This window comes from Diplotaxodon limnothrissa, linkage group LG19, assembly GCF_057381915.1.
Source record: "Diplotaxodon limnothrissa isolate DT_005_m linkage group LG19, D_limnothrissa_male_GT1.1, whole genome shotgun sequence".
Taxonomy (NCBI): Eukaryota; Metazoa; Chordata; class Actinopteri; order Cichliformes; family Cichlidae; genus Diplotaxodon; species Diplotaxodon limnothrissa.
The window spans coordinates 22,808,584-22,833,316 of NC_140614.1; the positions used below are offsets into that span (position 1 = coordinate 22,808,584).

The 24,733-nt window shown below is 39.3% G+C and overlaps 1 protein-coding gene across 1 annotated transcript in view; it reads left to right on the forward strand.

Moving 5' to 3' along the window:
- Window positions 1-24,733, forward strand: part of mta1 (metastasis associated 1) — a 49,433-nt gene that overhangs the window by 8,279 nt on the left and 16,421 nt on the right. The window contains exons 3-4 of the mRNA XM_085343503.1: window positions 3,264-3,331; window positions 7,422-7,515. Of these exons, the coding sequence (XP_085199629.1) occupies window positions 3,264-3,331; window positions 7,422-7,515 (162 nt within the window). The remainder of the gene's footprint in view (window positions 1-3,263; window positions 3,332-7,421; window positions 7,516-24,733) is intronic.

Here is a 24,733-nt window from a genome sequence, read left to right on the forward strand (position 1 = left end):
GTACAGCTTGTTCTGTTACAGGCAGGTAGGAATAATGGCCGCAGCAGTCAAGGATTACTTTCATTATATTCTGAAAATTCTTTCATTGAACATTAAATGATTTCAAACTTAAAATGGGAAAATATGTCTTTAAAGAGATTAAAACCGAAATAGATATTTCACTTTTTGTGATGTAAGACTACATGTGAAAGGCGTAAGTCACGTTTCAGAAGCTAAAATAAGTTTCAAGCAGTATTAAATCAAAAAACTGTTTCTGATTACCGGTAGTTTAATTAGCTATTCAGTTTCTGTTCATGCTGAACAAGTTTTTTTTTTTGTTCAAGGATGACTTGACCGTGCTTAATAAAAGGATAGTGTCTTGGTCACTTTCTCGCAGTTTCACAGCCAATCTGGTGATCACAACTAGTCACAAGCCAGTTTCTTCAACCCCTGACCTCCGTGCTGCTGACTCACATGTGTGTCTGAAAGCGAGCAAGTCGGATATCTCGTCTTCATTTTCTTTCTCTGTGTGCCGCTCAATTTCAGCTTGGCCTATTTGATATTCAGCAGCGGGACGGAGATGTCACAGTGGCAGCGGAGTCTAGTAACAAGCTGTTACAGGGTGAAGAGTAGACAGGCATGATGTGACGATCTTTTCCCATCTTGTAGCAATGTTCAACAGTAAAAAGAGGGTTGCTGGAAGACGCAAGTCATAAAATTTGCACTGTGTATGCCTTCTGAATTGCTTTTGCTACTTGGAGGAAGTGCTAAAGTTTTACATCTTCATGCAAATGATGATTGTTCAGTGGCTTAATGCATAGAAAATTTTTTCAAGGGTTTAAATAAAATAAACGTTATCTGCCAACCGTAGCTCTGGAAATTAGAGTTATCTTGCATTACAAAACTTCAGACTGGGCGTGAACCTCTTGTATTCAGTTATAAGTGTGGGTGGAGAGAAGAATACCAATGAGCATAGTGGAGCAAAAGGTTTTCCAGTGGAGAAGTCAAGGTGTGCCCCCTAAGCAGATGCAGTGGTTGCTTTGCATTATTATGTGTTAAAGATTAGCGTGGGCGAGACTGTCTCTGAGATAAACTTTCAACGTTTGACTGTTGATTATTGGAAATGTTACAGTCAGCAGACATATTAAATATATACATGTCAGATGTGATGTCATTGGTAGTTCAGTTTATTTTGGTTGTTTGTGAATTGTTAGGAAACTGTTTTCACTCGGGTTCCTCTGCGCCAAAGACAGTGTCTTTACATGCCGTTTTTTCCTCAACAGAGTTGCAGTTAAGAACACCCAAGACGAGACAAAGAAATTCTGTGAATTGGTACAGATTAGTTTGAAAACTGAGTAAAGAGAAAAAAAACATAAAAAAACACTAAACTTTGTTCATACTGTCGTTCATGGGAAGGAGCTCTCAGTATGCTCCTCTGGTATTCAACAGGCAAAAGTTTGTTTTGTATCCTCGGTGCCCTATGACATAAATGCATCCTGGCCGTTGCATGGGGAGTACTGAAAGCATACAGTATGTTTGCAGAAACACATTAAATACTGCAATTTATGCATGCCAGGCATACGTATGAAAATAAAGCTCAAGACAGAAAAGAAAATGCAATGCAGAGAAAATGAATTGCAAAAATAATTCTTTAGCAAAACCAATTCTTCAGCTGACTGTGTGTCTTGCGGTCTCTCTGAGCACCCCTACCTTCACCCAATAAGGACCCCAGATAAGTAGTTGCATAAATGATCAATGAAACCTCAAAGAATTCAGTGTTGGAAGTTCCAGCATATAAGCGCTGCAGCTTTTTCTGTTGCAAAGCTTTGAAGAGATCTTATATCCAGTAGTGAAAGCTTCATTTCCTGCTTGGATAATGTGTGTTGTGTAAACCATCTATAGGTTGTTATGTAGATGGAAACATGATATCATCTTACACAAAGTTACAAAATGCCTTTCTAGTCATACTTGTCATTAGTTTAAAAAAAAAAAAAAAGCCAAATGAGTCCTCTGGACTGAGGACGGGGAGGGAGAGGCAAGACTGAGACTAATGCACTGAGACTACATTTACGATTTCAGCAGAAAAAAACTTTATTAATGTCTGAATAATTTATTCAGTTGGTTTTCAAAGATGATGGCTAACAACTTTAGAGTCAAAAATGGAATATCTTCCATATTGGTTGAACTGTTTGGTTGGGCAAAACCATTTGACCAACCACAAAACTGTTTGAAAGCCACCTTTGGGTTTTAAAAGGAAGCTGGAACAGAACGGCTTGATAAATGCGTCTTAGATAATTGTTTTAATTGTGTTTACAATGTTTTGTATGAGGATTTTTCCTTTAACTGTGGCACTTATTATTGTGCGGGTTAGACTTGGATGTCGTTGCAGATTATGGGTGTGCTAACAGGATGGGTGCATGCCTAAACCAGTTAAGTGTTGGACACAGGAGGAGTAAGAAATGAAGGCAAGAGTCAGTGTATGTTGCGGTTGTGCTGGTGGAATTTTGGGCGATCTCTGGCCTAGTCGGTCAAGAAGACGGGTCTTAGGGGAGCGTGGGGGGATGGGAGGGGGCAGATTTAGGGTGAAGGGAGGATAGCTCCAGCTCCAGGCAACATACCAAGTGTGGGGTATAATCTGACAGCACTCAGCCAAGACACATGCAGGGCTAAGACCAGGCACCCTACCAAGACTGGGGCCTGTGGGGACATCCTGGTGAGAGCTAAGCCTCCAATGGGCCTGGAGTGGTGCCAGGAGCAACACACACACACACGCATACACGTTAACACGAATGCATAGTAAATCCACACACGCGTGGTAAAGCCTGTGCAGTGTCTCTCGTACACCCACACACAAATGCAGACACACTGCGCATACAAACACCACCACACATGGGGAGAATGAATGGAGCAATAAGACAAAGAAAGCATGAGGGCTGGGGAAATACAAGGTTTGCTATTTGAATGGAAGGGTTGGAGAGCCAGTTTTGTTGTTTATGTGCGAGTGTGCATTAGCACGTCAACATCTCATTCTGTCAGACTTCCCAACTACAACAGCAACTGCTGTGTATGAAATTAGCCTAATCGAGTTAAATCAACATTTTGTGTATGTCTCTGCTGCACTTTCCTCTTGACTAATCAAGCTGTCGTTGTGTGGTCCAATTGGAAATTGCCCTGAACGTTTGACTGACCTCACATTGCTAACTGACACTTCTTTGTCTTTCTCTTTCCATTCCCCACTCTGTTTCTTTCTGTTCCTCCTTCTCCTTCTTGCTGTTCCTCTGCAGATTATGTTTATTTTGAGAACTCGTCCAGTAACCCACTGCTGATCAGGAGGATAGAGGAGCTGAACAAGGTGAGTGTGAGTGGGTGTCTGAGGTTGAATTTATACCCTTGAATGCAGCACATATCCCAGCACTGCAAATCGGATATTAATGTCTCTATCTCAAACATTCAAATACACTTTAATGAAGGCACATTTTAACTAATATTAGGTGCTTTTTTGTATATTTAAGTAAAAATAAATAAATGTATCTTGTAATGTAGAATAGTTTTGCCATTAAAATCTATTTTCATTAGCTTTTTTGATATCTGAAGCTACTTTATACTTTCTACAGCTTGTTCAGTGCAAAACTCCTCTTAGGTAGGAGGGGAATATATTAAACTGCCTAATTATTTCTTTCACTGTACATGTGTCATTTCACTTCATAATTTATTAGAGTGAACATAACATCTGAACAAATTGCACTTTGATTACAATGCAAATTTTGATTTGGGGAATGTTGAAAAGAGGCATGTAATGATAGGCTGATTTATTTATTGAGAGAAACAAAATCATTATCTGTGCTGAAGTGTCCCAGCTTCTGAAGTGTGATGATTTGCAGATTTTTATTGCGTATGCGACAGCAAATAGGCTTTCATTCGGCTTCAGACTTACAGTCATTAAAAAAAGAAAATACAGCCTCTTAAAATTATAAGTTTTATATATCAGGGCATCAGAAAAACTTGGTCTTTTACGGGTCTTAAAATTAGGTAAATGTAACCCCAGAAGAAAAACAAAACATATTACACCATGTCATTATTTAGCAAATATTAAGCCAAAATGCGGGAGCAGCATGTGGAAAGACTAAGTATGTGCTAACTGTGTCCACGGGGATTAAAAGGGGAAGTATCAGCCAGGTGCTCCTAATCAAATTCACTTGATCATCATCAAGTATGGTCACCTCTATAAAAGCAGAAGCTTTGTCAGTTTTTTGGTCTGAAGGATTCAGGTGTGTGTGTTAACACAGTGCCAAGGAAGAAAGATGTCAGCAATGATCTTAATGAATCAAATGTTGCTGTCCATCAATCTGAGTAGGGTTAAAAGTCAATTTCCAAACACTTTGAAGTCCATCGTGCGACAGCGAGAAAGATTATTCACAGTTGCCAGTCTACACTAAAGTGGACATCCCAATAAACTCACTTCAAGGTCAGACCATGTAACGCTTGGAGGAATTGCAGACAACCCAAGAGGCACATTTAAGACACTATATAGGCTTCAGTAATTGACTGGACAAGTATGGCTTGTTTGGAAATTAGCCTCTTATCTTGAAGAGAGAACATGGCAGCATGGCTTGGAGAAGGAAAGTCACATCTGAACAAATCGCCAGGACTTCAGGAACAATATCATTTGGACAGATGAGACTATAGTGAGACAAACTGTCAAGCACGGTGGTAGAAGGGTAGTGATTTTGGCATGCTTTGCAGTCATTGAGTCAACTCCTTTTGTATACCAAAGTATTCTAGAGTTAAATGTGAGGTCATCTAAAGCTTGGCTAAAATTGTGTCACCAGGACAGTGATCCCAAGCACACTAGCAAATCTCTTCCAGAGTGGCTGAAAAGTGAAAAAATCCAAGTGATTCAATGATCCAGACAAAGTCCAGACCTCAGCCTGATTAAAATGCTGTGGTGGGACCTTAAAAGAGCTGTGCATAAATTAATGCCCACAAACCTCAATGAACTGAAGTAACACTGTACGAAGAGTGAGCCCAAGTTCCACCACAACAATGTGACAGACTGATTAAGGCGTACTTAAAATGATTTCTTCAAGTTATTATTGCTAAAAGTGGTTCTTAAAGCTATTGAATCATGGTGTGCAATTAGTTTTTCACACACTGCTTCTGCATTTTGGCTTAATTAAATAATGACACATTGTAAATGCCTTGTGCTGTTTTTCATCTGAGGTTAAATTTACCTGGTTCTTAAGCCTTGTTATGGACTACATTGGTTTTTTTTTTTAATGCCCAGATATGTAAAGCCTTAGAATTAACAATGGGTGTACTTTTATTTTTTACTGTTAGTGTGTTTTTAGACAATGCACTACTTGAATATGGGATGCTAGTCTTGACAAATTCTACAAACTAGATCTTAATGAAAAGAGAAACCAAATGTTAGTAGACAGATTTTTATTATACTTTTAAATGTATGATTTATGTGGTTCATATAGTAAATGGTATGTTTTTATTCAGCATAATGCAGTAGTGAAAGCAGTATTGCGTTGTAGTGTCACATTAATGATGATGTTGCTGTTAAGGTGTTGGGTAAATCCCAGCCTGCTATTTGGTACGTTGTTCAGTTAAAGAAGCAGAAAAAGAGATGTCTCTGTAGACTAGTTACAGGTGCCGGCTGTCTGTCCCCTGTTCCAGGCCTGCGCTGAATAATATGGAGAGTGTTTAATGTGATTGACACAGAGCTCAGAGTCGGCCTTCTATTCTGTCTGTCACTGTCAGTCTCTCTGCTCCTCGGGGATCTTTGGGTTTCTCTTCCATACGGCCTGAGATGCTGGTTTAGAAAATACAGTGTCTGAGGGAAAACATTTCCATTGATCAAAACTGATAACTGATCAAGTTAACAGTTTAGTCTGAAAATCTTTGTGCCCCAACAAGCTGCAAATCAGTTGGTTTGCCTGCTGATTAAAATGTGAAATAAATATGCAGTGTATAGCTTTCATGTAACTTGCATGCACATTTCTCTGTGTCTATTTATGATACTATTGTGAAAGGAAACTGTATATTTCACTGTTAAAATCACAGATCTTACTTGGGCGTGTTGCTCAGGTATATTAACAGCAACCAAATTATATTTGAAGCCTCATCGTTTTTCCCAACCTACTCTCCAGGATGCTCCATCATTCTGTATACACCAGTATTTCTTGTTCTGCTCTTGAGGTACTGTGTGAGCTCCAGGGCCACTCTACCCAAAACCTGCATCAGGTGAAGTGCTGGTTCTTGTGCCACCTCATGGAGGCTACAGAGCAGAACAATGACTGCTATGAGCTAGCTGCAAGTTGGTGGATTTGGAGTCTCCCAGCAAGACCAGAGACAAGAGAAGCAGCTGATTGTGTTGCTTAATTATTTGTTGGTTGCAAAGTACTTAGCAAGTAGAATATTTGCAATGGGGCACATGCACCCCCAAGAATATCTAATTCAGTATAAAACACTCCTCATTCTGCTGTCCTATATTTAAACTCTGATCCATTAAAAAAAAAAAAATCCTAGATAGGCCTTGTTTTTCGTTTCTTACACACAAACTCCAATGATAGTGCTGACCATAAATGGCTGTAGTACACTAAATACAGCTCTTACAGCTTAAATGTGCACATACATCATTTATGAAGTGATACTGGAAATGTTAAGATTAACTGTGGTTCATGTGGTTCACTGTGGTATGTGCTGTCACAGGGTGCTGTGGGAGTTTTATTTTTTTCAAAACTTTCTTCATTTTCAAAGAAAATGTTTTATTTTGTAGCCATAAATGGGCCATTTATCTCTCCTCTGTTCTATGGCCTTTTTTCAAAAATGGAACTGGAAAATTGGATTTTAATTATTTGATGATTGGGAAAGTAGAAAGTCTGCAGAGCTGAAGTGTCTACAGAATGTAAATCTATGTTAGGTGTTCACTTTGTTTGTCATCCCTTCGTTCCTGATACAGTACACAATAAACTCATAAAAAAGTTAGTCAGTGCTCAAAACTTAATGCATAGTGATTTGAAAAAAGGTAAAAGCTATAACTTGGTGTCTAAATTATACTTAGTATCTTTTACACTTTAAATAATCTTACTAGGAGTATTCGTTTCTGTTTTTAGGTAGTATTCAATAAAATATTGTCATGCAGATTTTAATTTAAAAACAGTTCTGTGTGAAAACATCTATGTAGGAATTAATGTAAAGGGAAAAGAGCTGGGCTTGCACAGACAGTCCTCATCACTGCAACACGTGATTTTTTTTTTTTCTTTTTTCTTTTTTTGGAGGATTGCTGTGGCCACTTTGTTTTCAGGCAAAGTTAAAAAGCTAGCCTCAGTTATGGGTTTTTCATCTGTGTGCGCGTGCCCGTGCATGCGCGTGTTGGTTCTCTGTGTGAGGCACCACTTGTTGCCATGGTAACGCTGATTGTCTCTGGTTTGCAGACAGCCAATGGGAATGTGGAGGCCAAAGTGGTGTGTTTTTACCGGCGCAGGGACATCTCCAGCACACTCATCGCTCTGGCAGACAAACATGCAAGTGAGTGACCGACCATAACCCAGCCAGCCAAAATCATGCAACAAACAAAACTGCCAACCAGGACATGAAACATTTCTTTCTGACAACCCTCTGCAGTCATATTCCACTGCAAACTTGTGGTACTTTCACATCCAATCGAACAAGATTTCCCTGAACAGAAAAATACAGCTCTGCTTGTTGTTTGGCTTGATTGTAAGCTTGTTTGCACTTCAGATTTTATCAAGGGGTGATACAAAATTGAAGTTTGTTTTCTTTTACAAAGCTGGTCCAGACTTTAGCCCCTCCTCTGATAGACCTACTTGCAGAAAGCATTCGATAAGTTATGTATATCAATATGGTAACGTCTGAGTGTTTGGGTGAGTTTAGTTTGTGCTTGAATATGCTCCTGTCCTTCAGAGCTTGGAGCATTGCTGCTTGGGCTCCATCTCAGGTGCCTTTCGTATGTTTTTATTATTATTTTTTTCTTTTTAAGTTCTGGCTACCAGGAAGTTTAGTCTGAGAGAAGCGCCTTCAAGCGGTGGTTTTAAAAATAGGGAACAGGAAATATAGAAGCTCCGTCAGAGAGACATAGAATGTGATGGTAGCTTTGATAACAGTAAAAGAAAGTAGTGTAAATGAAAACTGTTAACAGGTAACACAAGTATGTCATTTAAAGGCCAAACTATTGAGACTACTAGGTCACGTCCCTCGTGGTCAGTTGGAAATTACGCCTTCAGGGCACTGCTCCAGAGTGCTCCAAAGAAGAAGAGAAGGATACAGGATTTATTGCCACTTAGAGATATTGCTTTTGGCATGACCACCTCTTCTTCCATATTACCTGTTTGACCATGTAAAAGGTGCCTTTTTTTTGGCTCATGGAGGTACATCGAGGTCCCACTATGGGCCTTTTATGAGGTAACTATGCAGTTTGGCTACATATATTTAAGGCACTTAGTCTGTTTTCCTTTAATCTTTGCATTTTCTTCTTATTTTATTGTAATTTTCTAGACATATTTTAACTGAATAAAAACCTGTGCAGTTTGCTTGTTAGTTGAATACGGTTGTAAACCTTGTCTGCAAGCCAACCTTGCCTTGGAAGGTTATATCTATTTTAAATGTAACTTGAAAAGACCTGAGTTCATCCTCATTTGAAACTGTTGTCTATCTATTGTGTGTTTAGTCTTGTGGGAAAATATAATCGCCCACTACTACCCACTACTTAAGTTAGCAATCTGTATCCATGCTGCCACAGCGGAGCATTTGGTTGCCTCGCAACAAGATGGACCTGGGTTCAAACCCAGGAAGGCTAATGCAGCCAATGTAAGAGGTTCTTAATCTCATGGGTTCTCACTGGTTAAATAGAGGCTAAATAGATCTATGAACAGTTATTTTTCATATCGTCTCTCATCAGGAATATGACATTCTCCTATGTCAGTGGTCATGTGGCAGCAATGTAAAAGAATCAAGCAAATCAAATGGTTCATTCTGTACTCATCAGTTACAGTTTTATTTTTTTTTTCCGTTTCTTCGAACAAGTAATTTCTCTGACGTCACTCCATTTTTATTGCATGTGTTTTTGACCCGCTTGTAATCCTGAATTACTGATGTACTTTCCAAGGTGACTGACAGAAGGCAACATACTCAGCTGGTTTCTACTATACCTGTTATACAAAAGAGCAGATATAGCTAAGTAGAATAACACATTAGCACTTGCTTTCTCTATGTAATGGAGTGTTTCATTAACAACGGTCCACACTCCTGACATACTCAGGTTCTTTTGGAGGCTCAAAAAGACTTTTGGCTAAAGCAGGTACACTTGGTGTCCAGAGCAGTGTGGCCAGTTTTATCAGGTAGACTTAACATTAATATGAAAGCACTAGGGCTGGGCCATATCATACCGTTCACGGTAATACCGGTATAATGTTGGGCAACGATAAGATGGGTAAAACGTGCATACGCAGTGCCTTTGTTTTCATACGCACATGGCCGAAAAAGGATGGCGGCGACGGAGAATGAGAAGGGCGAAAGCGGATTGTTGAATGAAACGGATGAACCAGAATTGGTTTGTAAAAATGCTGCAACTTCAGTGGTGTGGAACTGGTTTAGCTTTCGTCTGTCAGACACACAACAAAGCACTATTTTTGGTAGAGCATGCTAGAGGCCGTCGTTATTACCGTGTTCTTTGGAAAATACGGCACACTTAAAATCAATCCTTTGATTTTTCTGAAAATCGACAGTGCCCCTTATAATCCCGTGTGCCTTATGTATGAATTCTGGTTGTGTTTACTGACCTCGAAACGATTTTATGTCGTACACGGCGCTCGAAAATCTGTCAAATGTTTTAGTACGACTTTGCTAAGCTACGAACCCGCACCGCTTGATGGATTATCGGAGCATTACGGCTATCGTAGGCAGGAGCCTCGTGGAGTGATACGTACTGTGCTTCAACATAATATTACCGTATTGTGTGTGTATAACCTCTTTTTTTTTTTTAAGTTTTGTAGATATTATACATGTTTATGCTGAGGATCTGTTGGCCAGTTTCCACTGGAAATGCCTTTTGGTTAAACTGTCAGCAATTTGCATTTGCACTGTTAAATTTTTGACATAACACATAAAAAACAGATGCTTGATGGTTTTTTTTTTTTTTTTTTTTTTTGCACTAATAAAGTTGTGGAGTTATAAAGTATTTTGTCTAGTGTCAATTATATCGTTATCGCAAATTTTCAAATGTATATCATGATAAATATTTTTGGTCATATCGCCCTGCTCTAGAAAGCACTCGTAAAACAGATCCGGCTAAAGCAAATAGAAAAAATCTTTGCATGTTATTTGACATCCATTTTTTCTTGTGATAACCAGCAGTGGAAACACTGACATCCTTTAGTCGAGACCAGCAAAACCAGCCACCAGACTTTGTCTGGGTGTGGCAGGATAAATGTTAGCTCTTCGGGTGTGAAAGTGTGTGTGCGTGTGTGTGCGTGTCTGTGTCTTAACCACAGCGTCTACTGAGGAGGCCTGGGGGTTGTAACCATGGCAGAAGGGGATTGTTTATTCTGCTGGACCACACAGCATCAGCTTCTTAGTGTGGCATTCTCTTAAGAAGGTCTGATTATTTTTGATGTTTTTGTTCTTGCTCTGGTGTTGATTGAAAAGGAAATATGCTCTTATTGTATATTGGAAAGAGTCATTAAATATTGCTATTTCGGTATTTTTGTGGATCGCTTGTATCCTCTCTCTGGTTTCTTGATAAATAAATATGAATGTATAATCAGGGTTGCAGTGTTAAAAACAATACTCCAATAAAGCTAGCGTTATATGGAAGTTGCACTGTGCTGATGGATATTGCATTATGAATGTTGCATCAGTGGACTGTTCCTATATAGAGCTCTCTACCAGCTGCAGTTCAGTGAGGGGGCTTCTAGACATTTTCAATATGTAAAAAAAAAAATGCATGTAAGGAATTGCTGTGCACCCCATGGGTGTGGGCTGCATCCTGTCTGCATTTATGTAGCTGCAGCCCCACTTTGGCTGAGTGTATATGTGCGTCTGCATGCTTGTGTGGGTCCGCGTGTTATACGTGCATGATGTACTTGAGTTTTTAGCTCTGGGCCCTGTCGGAGGAATTGCTGAAGGGGTGCATTTAATTCAGTTTCGTTGTGGACCAGCGGAGGATGGCGGTGGTGTGTGTGTGCTTTTAATGTGTGTCTGCTGTGAGTCATTGATCAAATATTTTGCTTGCAAAGATTCAGAGCACTCCCTCAATGGGGCCTCCGAATCCAGTGGTAGCCCCTCCCCTGTGAGTGAAGCAGGCTCCTGAGTGGTCAGACTCTGTGGCAGATTTGGCATTTTACCTCCACGGCCCCTCCTTCCACACATTTGAATTTGCCATGACTCAAACCTTTTTTTCTATTTTGGAGATGTCGCTCCTTGCTTCTATAAACAATAGGAAACACTGTTGCCAGTGAAATGATGCACAGAAAGTTGAATCAGCTTGACTAAAATCAAGCAGGTCTTCGGCTAACGTTATGTTACATCAACCTCCCCCCCCCCCCTTTTTTTTTTTTTTTTTAAGGCTAAAATAATGTTCAAAAACAATGGAATATTCTTTTTATTATGTTTTAATGTCGAATAACTAAGTGCATGGTATAGGAGTTTGCACATCGTCACTTACACAGTTAGAAAGTCATAAGCTTTTACTGTGAGTAATAGCCTGATCAACTGTAGCTATTCAGACTGTTTTTGGCTTGTTTCTTTGTACAGCAGTGACTTAACCCACTGCAGGACTCGCACGTTACCTACTGTAAGCAAATAATAAACAAAAGAAATGTATATTTTATGAAAAAGTGTATAGTCTATAGGAATATTTATTCTTTTTGCCTTCGTGAAATGCTGACATGTAGCTGTACAGATGGTTGTATACCATATGGATTTTGCAGAATAATGCAGGTAGCAGTCATTTTCAATATGCTGTAAACAAATAAATGAAAACCTATGAAATTAAATTCGTATCTCCTTTTTCTTCAACCTGGTTCAAGTGGTTTACTGTTTGTTGCTGAAAGATATGCCTCTGGAATGAACATAACTGCTTTTTATTTTTAATGACCTTGTTTTCTGCATGTATTTACAAGCACGCACGAAAAGAAATATCTGCCAAAACTGCATTTCGTCAGCTATTCAAACTTTTGCACACACAGCAACAGCCAGATTATTCTAATTCTGTTTCCTACTTCCTTATGTTTCCTACAAAAGCTGGTAGTCTTTAGATATGCTATTGACACTGCATAGCAGTTTGAAAGACACTGTTCACCGTGTCTACTGCACTGCTGTAGAAATGATCTTAAACATGTGACCACGTTTAAACGGGTGGCGCAGTGAGAAGATTCTGGGTTGGAACCTATTGGCTAGGTGTACTGTATTTGGGCACACAGTCTAAAGACATCCTTGTTAGGTGAACTGCTAATTCTGTATTGGCTTTAGGTGTGGATATAAGCTTGAATGATTGCATGTTTCTCTATATTAGCTTTGTGATGGGCTGGTGTGCTGTACATGGTTTACTTGACCTCTAACCTAGAGTCAGGTGAAATAGTCTCCAACCCCTTGTGACCCTAAAGTGGATCGATGTATTGTTGATGGCATATTTTTCTTTCTCAACATCTGATTGAATAAGTTATTCCAGTCATTTTAATAGTTTATTTTACTGGAAGAAGGTCAATCTATATGCAGCGCTGTACATACCTTATTCAAATGGTACATCTTAAGCTCACATACATGCATCACTTGTTCCTAAGCCTTTGAAATGTGAGAAGGGGGGGGCCTCCATGTTGCAGTCATGGCTTGAATCTCTAGAAGACATGATTTATTATTTTGTGACTATAAAGGCACTTTTGTGGTTTTTCCTTCCAGCCAGAGTCAAATGAACATTAACCAGTCAAACCACATAATTTAAAACAATGTACATGGGGATTTGCTTCTTATGTCTCTTGGTAGTTACATGTGCTTGAATTTCTGAATCTCTTCATTCACTGTAGAACACTTGTCTGTTGTATCCTTAACCCTTTCCTTGAGCTATAGGGATAAAATGTGGTCTGCTGCAACGACTGAACAACATCCAGGATGATTTTTGTGGTTTGAGGGGGAAAAAACAAAACAATGCACAAGCAGAACTTGAGTGAATGCATTCTGGAGCTGAAGTCCCATTGTAACCGTTATGCAACCGGCACAAAAAAATGATCGGCACTCCAACACTGCGATGTCGTCTTCTTCCTTTCTTTCTTTCTTTTTTTTTTTTTTTTTTTCTTCAGCTGACTGTGTTGTTGTTGTTACTCTTACTTGGACTGTGCTGTAAAACGGGGGGTGGGAACATCATCTTGATCGTGCGCTTGAGTGAGTGGGAAAGGCGTTCAAAATCACAGTACTTTTTCTTGTTCATCTTAACCTATGACGAGGCAGATCTAAAGATGTCTATCTCAAGATTTATTTGAAATGGGTGTTACGCAGCACATAAAATGCTGTGTCTAGTCATTGATCATGTGGTGGGAGTTTAGGTGTGGTTACTGCTATTTTTGTAGTAGCAGTTAACAACAATAGCAAAAATTCAAGTAACTTGAATGACTAGATTGCAAAAAGATGTTGTAGAGCAGCTCACCATGTAAGCGTGAGGGTTTCACCCACATTTGCAAATAAAAATAGATTTTTTTTTGGGAACACATGTATGAACATAAAGTAGTACAACATTGAGCACAAGTAGGCCCCAGGTTTCTCAACAAAAAACTGAAATACAGCAACAGCAGTGACAATGCTGTTATTGTTTAATGTGGAGTCTGTCTACACACAAATAGTGTAGACTAAAGAGGCGGAGCTGTTACTGAGACAGTGAGCTCAGGTGGAGGGAAAAAACAGCACTTGCAATTGGAATCAACTTTAAAATCTTTACTGGGAAAAAAACAACTGTTCAAAAAGCTCCAAAGTGAAGAAAAGCAAAGAAGAAAAGCAAAATCTAAAGGGGGATATGGGGTGTACACTTTTATTTCAAGGGTTTTGTAACATTATTCAGCAGACCTATTATATAAAGATAATAAAGTTAAATAATGTTTTTTTCCACAGGCCATTGAAAGTATATATTTTTAATATATACTAATATATTACGGCAGTAATGACAACGTGAATCATAATTCACTTCGGCAGTAATGACACCCGGTTACGCCAATCGGAGGTCACTAAAATCAATATTGAATCGGTGTGCAACTTTGTCAAAACAATGTCGGACTCTGTAGTTTTCTCTGGTCCCCTCCCCAATCAGACCAGGAGTGACATGTTCAGCTGCATGTTCTCCTTAAATTGCTGGCTGTCTGAGTGGTGTCCCGGAAACGATGTGGGCTTCATAGATAATTGGCAAACCTTCTGGAGGAAACCTGGTCTTGTTAGGAGAGACGGCATCCATCCCACTTTGGATGGAGCAACTCTCATTTCTAGAAATATGGACAAATTTATTAAACCCACCAAAATATGACTATCCAGAGTTGGGACCAGGAAGCAGAGTTGCAGTTTTACACGCCTCTCTGCAGCTTCTGTCATCCTGCTACCCCCCCCCCAAAAAAACCCATCTCCATAGAGACTGTGTCAGCTCCCAAAAATACAAAAAACAAACTAAAAACCAGCAACAAACAACTTAAACATAAAAAATCACAAAGAAAGAACAATACAGTATCCACATCTGAACCAAAGAGTGAAACAGTGAAATGTGGATTATTAACCCTCTGGGGTCGCCAGACGCGCTGGCGCGTCAAAATCACATGACCAATTTAAGACGACACAACTACAAGATGCAGCGAGTCAGAGTCTCCGTTTCAACTTGGGTCGAAAGTGCGGACTTCAAACTATATACCAGTTTTTGAATTGTGTCGATGGGCTACGTAAAACCAGTTATGATGAAAAATACACGTTTTTTTTCTGAACAAAACAGTGGTGTTTACAGCGGGAAGGACGATGCTGTTTTCTACAGACATCGCTAGCAAACACTCTCTACTTGTGTGTGAAAAAAGAAAAAAATACCCCTTCCCTATTGGTGTTAGTTTACCATGTCAGCCAATCAAAAAAATGATTTGGCAACATGTGACACTTGGTGGTTTAGGAAGAAGGGGAAGATTTTTAGGAGTGACACCCCTGACGGAAAGCAGGTGAGCGAGACATTAGTGACGTTTAGCGTGTTTGGAGGCTGTAGTTAGTGTGCTGTGTAGTTATTGTTTTGTATTGTGTGTCAGTTATACTGCTGAATTTCATATTTGCTCTAAAAAAGCCGTCAAAGGCAGATTCCAGTGTAAACGCTGTTCCCACATGGAAAACAGGACTGATCCACCTCCTGCTGTCAGACCTGTAGGGTTTAGGCCTTTGGTGTTCTACTCTGTCTTATACTGAACACAAACTACATTTTTTGGACTGGCACAAATAATTTGTGTGCCTTCTTATTTGATGCAGCACACCTGATTGTTCTGTAAATAGATTTAAATGGTTATATAAAAAATGCCTGAGGCCTTGGCTGCATTTTTAGGTAAATAGTACCATATAACTTTGTTTGCAAAACTTTTTAGATTTTTAGAAATGTACAATTTCTATTTGCATTTCAAGTTATGAAATTGATTCGTTAAACATGTTTGTGGGTTTTACAGTAAAAAATCTAACTTTTTTCTACTCAAATTTTGAATTTTTTGTCCTAATTTAGATCAACTGTGATAATATAGTATACCAAAATGAAAAAATAACTCAAATTTCAGATATTTGAGATTGTGCAGAAAATAATGATACCAAACAAGGCAAGAAAAACATATTTTAAAGGTGAAATATAGAGGTAAAATCAAAAGTAGTCAAAAACGGCCAATTATACCCTGGACCCCAGAGGGTTAAATATTAGGTCTCTCTCTCCTCCAAGTCTCTGTTAGTACATGACTTAATAATTGATCAACAAATCAATTTACTCTGCCTTACAGAAACCTGGTTGCAGCAGGATGATTATGTTAGTTTAAATGAATCAACACCCCCGAGTCATTCTAACTACCAGAAATCTCGAAGCACAGGCCGAGGGGGCGGTGTGGCAGCAATTTTTCACACCAGCCTATTAATTAATGAAAGACAAAGACAGACTTTTAATTCATTTGAAAGCCTGATGCTTAGCCTTGCCCACCCCAGCTGTAAAACTCAGATGATAACAAGTAAGACTGGTTTCTATCGTCCACCTTGGCCTTACACAGAGTTTCTGTCTGATTTCTCAGACTTTTCAGACGTATTTTTGAAAACGCAGCTGTTTCGTCCACAAGTAAACGGTGTTTGGACTCACCGAAAACTGAGATTTTTTTTAAAAAACTCCTTTTTTGAGTTTACATGTGGACGAGGAATACAGAGTTCGCCACGCAACGTCAAAGGTATGTGCCTTTTTTCATGGCACGCTGTGCGCCACGTTATTGTTTACATGAGATGAATTGCAGAATGGCAGATGGAGACAAAATACTGTTAATCTGACTATCTGCAGGTTTTACACGCTTACATACACACGAAGTTAATGTCCCTTCATTTACAAAGGCAGAGGTGTCACGATGTGATTATTTTACGTGTAGTTGTTTTTTTTCCTGTGTAAAAATATTCAACATTGCTATCAATACATTTTTCAGATCACAAATCGTGGCAGGATCAGCCTGACATTATTTGTATCCCGCTGTAACTTTACTGTATAAAGAGCTAACATCTCCAAAATGTCAGGAGTCGTTAGTCATTACAAGAAGTGTTTGTGAACTAAAAATGACAGATGTGGCATACTGTTTGTCCGTGATTTAAACAGACCAGCGCTGCTCCCGACGAAGGGAAAAGCAATCCTGCAGGGGAGACCTACCTTGGCACTTGTGCAGGTGAAGCCAAAGGGAAGATATGCTTCACCATATTTTCTAGTCTTTGGCTTAGAATGAAGTTGGTTTGGAAACATATTCAGCTATGCTTCATCTCCTGCTTTGCGTTTCTGTATACGCCCATGCTAGCAGTGTCCAAGCGTTTTGTCTCTCCCCCCCCCCCCCCCTTTCATCCCGCGCCCCCCCCTGCGGGCCCCACACTTTGGGATGGTCTGCTCTAGACCTTGTTTTAACATATGGCATAGAAACTGAACTTTTAACAGTGTTTCCTGAAAACCCTCTCCCGTCTGATCATTTCCTGATAACATTTACATTTTACAATAATTGATTACACAGCAGTGGAGAGTAGACTTTGTCACAGTAGATGTCTTTCTGAAAGCGCTGTAACTAAGTTTAAGAATATAATCCACCCACTGTTATCATCTTCAATGCCCTGTACCAACACAGAGCAGAGCAGCTATCTGAACGCTACTCCAACAGAGGTCGATCATCTTGTTAATAATTTTACTTCCTCACTACGTACGACTCTGGATACTGTAGCTCCTGTGAAAACTAAGGTCTCTAATCAGAAGTACCTGACTCCGTGGTATAATTCTCAAACACGTACCCTAAAGCAGATGACTCGTAAGCTGGAGAGGAAATGGCGTGTCACAAATTTAGAGGATCATCATTTAGCCTGGAGAAATAGTTTGCTGCTTTATAAGAAAGCCCTCCGCAAAGCCCGAACATCTTACTATTCATCACTGATTGAAGACAATAAGAACAACCCCAGGTTTCTCTTCAGCACTGTAGCCAGGCTGACAAAAAGTCAGAGCACTTTTGAGCCAACCATCCCTTTAATGTTAACTAGTAATGACTTCATGAACTTCTTCACCAATAAAATTTTTATAATTAGAGGAAAAATTACCAATAATCATCCCACAGATGTAATATTATCTACAGCTACTCTTAGTACCACTGATGTTAAGTTAGACTCATTTTCTCCAATTGATCTTTCTGAGTTAACTTCAATAATTACTTCCTCCAAACCATCAACGTGTCTTTTACACCCCATTCCTACAAAACTGCTCAAAGAAATCCTTTCATTAATTCTTCGATCTTAAATATGATCAACCTATCTCTAATAATCGGCTATGTACCACAGGCCTTCAAGCTGGCTGTAGTTAAACCTTTACTCAAAAAGCCATCTCTAGACCCAGCAGTCTTAGCTACTTATAGGCCAATCTCCAACCTTCCTTTCATATCAAACATCCTTGAAAGAGTAGTTGTCAAACAGCTAACAGATCATCTGCAGAGGAATGGGTTATTTGAAGAGTTTCAGTCAGCTTTCAGAACTCATCACAGCACAGAAACAGCTTTAGTGAAGGTTACAAACGACCTTTATATGGCCTCTGACAGTGGACTCATCTCTGTGCTTGTCCTGCTAGACCTTAGTGCAGCGTTCGATACTGTCGACCATAATATCCTATTAGAGCGATTAGAACATGCTGTAGGTATTACAGGTACTGCACTCCAGTGGTTTGTATCATATCTATCTAATAGACTACAATTTGTACATGTAAATGGAGAGTCCTCTTCACACACTGAGGTTAATTATGGAGTTCCACAGGGTTTGGTGCTAGGACCAATACTGTTTACATTATACATGCTTCCCTTTGGCAGCATCATTAGAAGACATAGAATAAATTTTCACTGCTATGCAGATGACAACCAGCTCTATCTATCCATGAAGCCAGATAACACACACCAATTAGTTAAACTGCAGGAATGTCTTGAAGACATAAAGACCTGGATGGCTGCTAACTTTCTGCTTCTTAATTCAGATAAAACTGAGGTTACTGTGCTCGGCCCTGAAAAGCTTAGAAATATGGTATCTAACCAGATTCTTACTCTGGATGGCATTACCTTGGCCTCCAGTAACGCTGTGAGGAACCTTGGAGTCATTTTTGACCAGGATATGTCCTTCAACGCACATATTAAACAAATATGTAAGACTGCTCTCTTCCATTTGCGCAACATCTCTAAAGTTAGAAATATCCTGTCTCAGAGTGACGCTGAAAAACTAGTTCATGCATTTATTACTTCCAGGCTGGACTACTGTAATTCGTTATTATCAGGATGTCCAAAAAACTCCCTGAAAAGCCTTCAACTAATCCAAAATGCTGCAGCAAGAGTACTGACAGGGACTAGAAAGAGAGAGCAGATTTCTCCTGTTTTGGCTTCCCTTCATTGGCTTCCTGTTAAATCCAGAATTGAATTCAAAACCCTGCTCCTCACATACAAGGTCTTAAATAATCAGGCCCCATCTTATCTTAATGACCTTGTAGTACCATATCACCCTATTAGAGCACTTCGCTCTCGCTCTGCAGGCTTACTTGTTGTTCCTAGAGTATTTAAAAGTAGAATGGGAGGGACAGCCTTCAGTTTTCAGGCCCCTCTTCTGTGGAACCAGCTTCCAGTTTGGATTTGGGAGACAGACACTATCTCTACTTTTAAGATTAGGCTTAAAACTTTCCTTTTTGCTAAAGCATATAGTTAGGGCTGGACCAGGTGACCCTGAATCCTCCCTTAGTTATGCTGCAATAGACGTAGGCTGCCGGGGATTCCCATGATGCATTGAGTTTTTCCTTTCCAGTCACCTTTCTCACTCACTATGTGTTAACAGACCTCTCTGCATTGAATCATATCTTTTATTAACCTCTGTCTCTCTTCCACAGCATGTCTTTTATCCTGTCTTCCTTCTCTCACCCCAACTGGTCGCAGCAGATGACCGCCCCTCCCTGAGCCTGGTTCTGCCGGAGGTTTCTTCTTGTTAAAAGGGAGTTTTTCCTTCCCACTGTCGCCAAAGTGTTTGCTCATAGGGGGTCATATGATTGTTGGGTTTTTCTCTGTATCTATGAAGCGCCTTGAGGCGACTTTTGTTGTGATTTGGCGCTATATAAATAAAATTGAATTGAATTAAACTGAATTTCACAGTAAAACTCTGAGCCAATGACCTGGTGCTGTTACTCAGGACACTGAATTATTATTAACATTAATTATTAACATCTACACCATCACAACCTCTGCTTTCTGCAGCAGGAGGCGCTTCTTAAGAGCACATGGCAGTCCTCAGTTCTGAGAACGGTCAGATGAAGCTACCACATGCTTAAAGGCTTATAGACACACAAAGTCACTCACTGGTACACTTAAACATGAAGACACAAATACTCATGAACACACACCAAAATACAATATTGTGAGTTGCCTTTTTGCCTTATTTTAATGTTAGAAAGTCTTTTAAGAAGACAAAGGCTCTCCCCCCCCCAATGCCTTAGTTTAGAATATATGTATACCTTATTTTATTTAAGAAAAAAAATAAATCTGGTTTTAGGATGGTATGTAAATGAAATGAAAGGATTTTGTTATTTTGACAGACGTTATATCCAGTGATTATTGAAATAATCAACAGCCGCAGCCCAAGTTAATTAATATCACATTTTAAAAGTAAACGGCTAATGGAGGACAGGGCAGTTAGATAAGTGTAGAAAATATCATCTCAGTTTAATGTTGGGCATTTGGTTCATTGCCAAAACCATAATCAGAATTATTTTGGTGAGTTTTGGTGAGTAATTGTTATATATATTATATTGATCAAAACAGGCCTTTGTTGAACTTTTACTGTAACTGTAAATAGAACTTTATTAGTCATTTGAGTTAATGAGGAGGCAGAGGAGGACATGAGGCAGGATAAGGGTGATGTGATGTGAAGAATGATGGAGTTGGGCTAAGATTAGTGTACCTTGTACCAGGCCACTGTTGGATGTCTGCAAAGGTATGTGTGTGGAGGTATCTTAAGGCTCAGAGAGAGTTCTTAGTTCAGCACCTGGATTCTGCTTCATAGTTTTTCACTTTGCGTCAGTCCATTGTAAGTGAGCTTTGGGCCACAGAACACCACAGCATTTCTGGATCGTGTTCACACATGGTTCCTTTTTAGCATTGATAGAACTTTAAACTGCATTTGTGAATGACATGCCAAACTGTGTTCACAGACCATGATTTCAGGAAGTGTTTCTGAGCCCATGCAGGGATTTCTGTGACAGAATCATGGCTGTTTTTTAATGCAGTGCTGTCTTAGGGCCCGAAGGTCACGAGTATCCAGTAATGATTATCAGCCTTGTGCACAGAGATTTCTCCAGATTCCTGGAAACCTTTGATGACATTATGTATTGTTGATGATGAGATATTCCAAGTTTTCACAGTATTGCATGGAGGAACATAGCTCAGAAATTTCTTCCACAATTTTGCAGATCAATTTTTTTCCTTTTTGGCAGATTAAGGAACCTTTGTTCACCTTTACCTCTACGAAAGTCTGTCCCTCAATAAGACTTTTTATAACCAGTCTTACTGACCTTTTCCCAACAAACCTACTTATTTGCAAAATACTCCACCACACATTCCTTTTGAGTACCACTTTTCCATTCTTTTGTTGCCCCGCCCCCAGAAGCATTTTGTTCCGAACATGTTACATTTTCTTAATTTTCTTTTTTCTGCTGTCAATACGGATTTAATAGCTCTGCAAGTCATTGATGTCTGTTATTTTAGACAGCCTCCAACCTTTGAAATTTGGATTATGACTGAAATTTAAATTCAGTTAATTAAATAAAGTTTCATTTTTTAAACTTAATAGTCATGGATATGATGGGTTGGTTATAAGAGGTTTACCAGTGGTATTTTAGTAATTACATGAGCCTCTCTGCAGCTGTTTGCAGTTCAGTATATCATAAAAAGTGGTCTGTTTCATAAAGATGTAGTCAGTTGGTTAAGTTAACACCAATCAGCTATGCTTTCCTCACCTCCTCAACTTGCCCTGAAGCCTGCTCTCTCCTCTCCTCTCACCATCTCAACACAGTAAGGCGACCCATTCATCAATAATTGATAATTGGCTGGGACAGGTGAGATGGAGAGGCAATTTGTAGAGTATGGTGTGGGTGCACTGCCAGGAGATTGGCTCCGAGGAGGAGGACTGAGGTTGGGGAGTTGAATTGCTTCTCAAGGACTCACAGCCAGGGGCCAGCTGGAAGGACCAGCCCTACATAATCCTGCTAGAGTGTGTGTGTGTATGAAGTAATAGATATGGGGATGCAGAAGCAGAGTAACACACATCCAAACACTCACACCCACATATTGAGACTTAGCTTTGAAGTCAAGCAAATACTCTTTATATTGTAAAATCAAGAAACATACATTTTCTTCAAGGTCAATCTGGATAACATGAAGGTCACCATCGGTAAATTCACCAGTAATCTATTACAGGGAACAGTTTCACAAAACACAAACAGGGAGGTAGGCATTAAATACAGGCAGGCTTTGTGAGTCCACTGTGATCCTAAATTGGCAGGAATGCTCGAAGTGGTTCAAGAGTGCAAAAGGAGACGACCTCAAAGGGGACAACAGCCAAATTTAATTTATTTATTTATTTTTTTTTTTTTTTTTTTTAATAAATTTAATTTATTTAGGCTTTTTTTTTTCTTATTTAAAGGCATACAAAGTTTCAGGTTTTTAGTCTCCAACAGAACTCCTGGTCTTTGACAGGGCTTCACATTTTTTTCCCCCTACCAACTCAAACCTCAAATCTAATCTCTTATTCTGCATCCTTATTCCTTTTCTTCTAATAAGGCCTATTTTGACATTAGAATAATACCCCACAACTCCAGATATTCTTTAGTGTAAGAAATCCTCTTATATACTTCACATGTATGTTTTTTAGGTCAACTGGGACTAATTGTGGCTATATTTGTTTATATAATGGGATATTATTGAGAGACAGATAAAATGAGCAGTAATATATCCTGGAGGATCAGGGGTTAATTAAAGTACTCCAGCTTTGGATCTTATTGTATATAATTCCTCTGTTTCCTCACTTTGGATGAAGAAAGAAAGAAAGCATTCTAGTAACAGTACTTTATTGCTATATTCAATCAGAGGTAACACTGAGTCTAATTACTAGTTTTAAATGTATTTACTGTCCAAAAAAAAATACCCAAAACATTGATTTACTCTTAAATATTTTCTATGCATACTTTTGCATCACAGTAAAGCCAGTTTCACTGATATTCAACACAACTTTATTTGCACAATATAAGTTTGATTTATTTATTTATTTTTTAATTGCCAGAGCAATGTCTTGTAAAGGACAACCGACGTGTACTTCCAGTTTTTAACATCTGATTCATGGTAACTGCTGGGAACATCAGTACAATATCTTTATAGAAATGAGATTCACAAAACATCTCTCAGGTTAATCTCTGGTACTTTTCCTGTTTGGATCTTGGTCCATATTTTCCTGCCTTCACATGGAAGAAGATGGTGAACGCTGTGTGTGAGTGTGTGTGCGTGCCTCTGCGTTGCTCTGCCTGGGCATTGATAGTGTGTCTGCTGGGTGCTGAGTGCTGGGCAGAGTGAGGGAGAGATGGAGTACTTATTGATTTTGGCCACACATCTCTTCTCCTGAAAATCCCTTGATTGCTTTTGTTTTGCTCCCTGTCTCCCTCTTTCTGTCTCGCTTCCTCTAATGAAACTCCAAATGAATTGGAGCACGTACTGACTGCTCTCCCGCTCTTCGTTTCACTTCTGCTCTCTCATCGGCCTCCTTCCTCACTCTCTCACTCCGGCTCTCCCTGCTGATTTCTCTATTGCTCCCCTTCTACCCCTCTCTCGTTTCCTCGATGTGTTTATGTTGCTCGGCCTACATCTTAAGCTCCCATTCTCTTTATCACTTTTGTCACATTTTTCTCCTGTGCTCTTCTCTACTGTTTTCTGTCTCTGTTTATTTTACCATCCATCTCGTCTCCTTTTCCCTCTGCGTTTCCCTCATTCATCCACATCCATGGGAATAGGAATTAATATTGGAAATGTACTAACCCACTAGCCATGGCTCAATCTTTTACTAAAGGATGACTCAGATACATGGCTCACTTAAACAGGCAGACATCTCTTCAGCAATCTCTCTGTCCAGTCATTCTTGGACCTCTTTACTAGAACTATTCTTTTCTCTTTTTTTTTCCTTCCCCTTCATCTCACCTGGTGCCCTTTGATTTTTGCTTTTTCTACATGCAAACATGAGGGAGAGAGTGAGAGCGAGGGGGAGAGAGATAACAACTAATAGAAGACAAATCTTTGAGCTCAGCTTCTGACTCAAGAGAAATTAGCTCAATCAGCAGCACGCAACTAAAGGGAAACTCCTGAATTGTACACCTCAAGTTCAGCTTATTAGTCAGTCAATATACTATCCAATTTGTGAGAACAGTTAAATAAATGTCTTCTGTGATTTAAAAAAAAAAAAAAAGAAAAAAAAAAAAGGGCTTTTATCAAGTCTTAAAAATAACGGTAACAAGGTGAGAGAGACTAACAGAAAGATTTTATTGGTTGTGTTCTGGGAAATATACAACCCAGCCGTTCTTTTATCCAGTCAGCCATCCATTCAGTCAGTTTCTTAACCTATTATCTAATTCAGGGTCATGGGAGAGGCTGGAGCATGTCCTATTTGACATTTGGTTAGAGACAAGGTTTACCCTGGGGAGGATAGCAGGCTAACACAGAGAGACAGACAATCATTTATGATCATGCTCACACTAGGGCTGGGCGATATGGCCTAAAATTCATATCGCAATATAATTTGAAGCATGTGCGGTAACGATATATATCACGATATATTCTTTTCTTCTGTATAACGTATTTTCCACACTATAAAGCACACTTAAAATCCTTGAATTTTCTCAAAAATCTAGAGTGTGCCTTATGTATGAATTCTGGTTGTGCTTACTGACCTCGAACCGATTTGGGCGTGCAGAAATCTGTTAAAA